Source organism: Phytophthora ramorum, assembly GCF_020800215.1.
Source record: "Phytophthora ramorum isolate Pr-102 chromosome Unknown Phyram_PR-102_s0001, whole genome shotgun sequence".
NCBI classification, from domain to species: Eukaryota; Oomycota; class Peronosporomycetes; order Peronosporales; family Peronosporaceae; genus Phytophthora; species Phytophthora ramorum.
In genome coordinates, this window is record NW_027150647.1 from 4,756,543 (window position 1) to 4,759,536 (window position 2,994).

The 2,994-nt window shown below is 54.7% G+C and overlaps 1 protein-coding gene across 1 annotated transcript; it reads right to left on the reverse strand.

The window, feature by feature from the left end:
* Positions 1 to 577: 577 nt before the first annotated feature.
* Positions 578 to 1,042, reverse strand: KRP23_1209 (uncharacterized protein; the record flags this gene model as incomplete). Its single annotated transcript, XM_067882531.1, has 1 exon — positions 578 to 1,042. The coding sequence occupies one exon, from the start codon at positions 1,040 to 1,042 to the stop codon at positions 578 to 580; it is 465 nt and encodes a 154-aa protein (XP_067751777.1).
* Between the last annotated feature and the right edge of the window lie 1,952 nt (positions 1,043 to 2,994).

Consider the following 2,994-nt stretch of genomic DNA (forward strand, 5'->3'; position numbering starts at 1 on the left):
AAATATAAACTTCTTGCCGCCCACCAACGCTTTTATCATCACTAGGTGTTCAGTCCAGTGTTCACATCCCCACGGTTCTGGGTTCGTCGCTGCTCCATACGGGTTGAGCAGGATTGCGACTCCCGCTCGCCTGTCCACGCCCGACGCCCAGTATGTGTACTTGTGAGCCGTGGCCCTCTTGAATCCCCACATAGCAGCGAATTGTGCTCCTGCTTCTTCATGTTCATCTTCGTTTAGATGGGTCTCTTGCATAAAGGTGATATCGCGTTGCCCTCTTTTGTGGTGCTCCTTGAGCCCCTGTAGTTTTGCCGCTAGATTTTCCATGTGTGTTGCAAGGCCTCTCACGGTCACCGTTGTGAGACCTATCGTTCTGTCGTTTTCATGCTTCTGCAATTGCTGGCGATGTTCATCTCGCCACACCTGCCTTCTTTGCTTCTTTTTCAGTAATTGTCCTTGCCGTCTGAAAGCTCTGCCTGTATTTCGGGCATAAGCCTCCTCTGTGACCTTCTCGTAAAAGTTGGTTAGCTTGGGTTGCGCTGTTTTGCTCTCCACAACCGCGTCCTGCTTTCCTACCCTCTTACTGAGGCGTCCCATCAGACTCGTCCGGCTTCTCATCCATCTTCTCGCTGCGAGATGAATGCTCGTTTGTCTCCTCTCTGTTGTCAGTCCCGTCGCTATAAATCAACGACCCTCTCGCCCCGTCAGTTCGCACTAGGCCCGGTTGCGCTGGTTCGCTTCTCTGCTTCTGTCGAACTTCGTGGTGGGTCACTGAACTGCTGGCTGTCCCGCGGTTCTCCACATCATCCATGGCGACGTCGCTGCCGTCTCGCGTCGGCTCCGCTCTTGACCTGGTGATGCCATTTGCTACCTTCTTTGCCTCTGTGGTCTTTTTGTCTACCACCCTTGTGTCCTTGGCGAGTTTATTTTTCGTCGCTACCTCACTGGTCGGCTCCGTGTTGTCAGTTCCTTCTTGGCGATCCCCTTCTCTACCTTGACATTGCGACTCGTAATGTGTCTCCGACACCTGTGCGACCCGTTTCATCTCCGGCTCCGCGTCTGTGGTGATTGCAAACGGCGTCCCATCCAAAGAGTTTGGTTCGTTGAACCGTTCACTCGCCTTGCTCGCTTTACGCAGTAACCGAAGCTGCTTGGTGGCCGCTTTGGCTGTTTTAACTGAGTTGTACTGTATAAAGTCCATCTTTGCCCACCCGTGTTTGGCAAGGATGTCGTTCCGTCTCTTAGCCAGCTCTGTTAGGTTCCGCAGGTAGCCTTCGTATCTCTCGTCGTCGTAGACGACAGCTTGGAAGTGATTGCCCGTGGCTTGCCATCTCAAGACCAGCACTGGAGGTAGTATTCCTTCTCCAATCAGCTCCTGCAACAGGAGCACGGCCCGCTCGGTTTCTAGGGCGCATATTGTACCCGTGTCGAAGCAATCGTCCTCTGGTAACGCCACTGAGCTGTATGCATAAGCCTGCATTCGTGCGTTTCCAACCGCATCCACATCCAGCGCATATATGGTCTTCCGCGTATGGATGGCCATGCCCTTGATGTGCGACAGGCGGACCCAGAAATGCGTCGAGGCCGCTAACTTCACCGATTTGGCCCTCTGCGCAGCGTAGTGGTTTGCTAGTGCGCATATCCGCACCTCTTGTGGGACGTCTTGGAGTGACCTGATGCCGCTTTGTTTAAGCTCCGCATCTAAATTTTCTGGGTGCAGACGAACTTCCTCGACCAAGGTTGCCACCATACCATTGAGCACATCCTTCTTGAGCATGTTCGCCGCTTCCACGACTTCCTCCGCGGGTTGCAATAGGCCAGTTGACGCATTGTACAGCGCCGCATAGCCGGCTAGCCACCCACACTGCCCATTTCCCGCCACATCCATAATCGTTCCGCCCAGTATGTCCAGCCACGTTTCTAGCGGCGCTCCATCGTCATCCCCTGCCTTGGTGCCAGTAAATATGCAATCCGGGTCTTCCTTCATTGGTACATCTGCTTCCTCCGTTGCTGGGTCCGTCTTGGCAGGATCGGGTCTGGTGGTCCTTGCCGCCGTCCCCACTTGCTCTTGTCTGTAAACGCCCGTGTCTTGTGCGCTCTGCTCCTCTACAGTCTCATGTTGTAGGGGCCGGCTATCTTGGGTTTCGTCTCCATATATTGGTGCAGGAACCTCTGTTGCGTTAATTTGTCTCCTTTCCGTGTAGATGCAGGTACGCGCTTGGTCGGAGACCTTGACCGCGCGTGGCCTTCCCAAGTAGTCTCTTTCCACGCCTTCGTCAGCCCATGGGCTCTCTGGGCCCCTTCGCCGGTGCTCCACTCTTCCGGTACCGTGCGTTTAGGCGACACTGACGCTCGATGCTTCTGTATTTCTTCACTGGTGGAGCTTCGCGGAATTGCGCCCCGGCCATGACCGGCTTTTGCTTGCCCTGGTTGGCCACGTTTCAAGGTCTTTCTCGTGGGTGACCGCCCGCGTTGTTCCGGATAGTCACTTGCCACTGATACCTCGGTGAGCCGTTCATCTTTCCCTTCTTGTGCACTGTCCGGCGCCCCCCATTTCTTCATCTCCGTCTAAGTCGATATGAACTGTCTGCTCTTGTGTCTCAGGTCTCATCGTAGCCCTGTGTGAATCTGCTTGCGCATGATCCCCCGCCGTCGTAGCACCAACGTAGGGCGGTGTGCTCTCCTCAGTTTTCTCCTCATCCTCTGGTATCAGCTGATCCTCTCCATTCGTGGCTTGACTTGGGTCGCGGATCCGGTTGGTCTGCTGTATCATTGGTTGACGATGCATCTCTCATTCACGTGGCAGAGCTGGTCTTTCGATCTCGTCCAATTGGCTGCGTTTACTTGGTGACGTGGCTCTTGGGTTGGCGGAGTTGGGCGCACCTGCATTGTTCTTCCATTCCTGCTTGTTTGCTGCTGTGCGGATGCCTTTTTGCAGCAGCATCTGTAGCTGCGCTATGGTCGTCGGCATCTCCAATTCCCCACCCATCATACTGC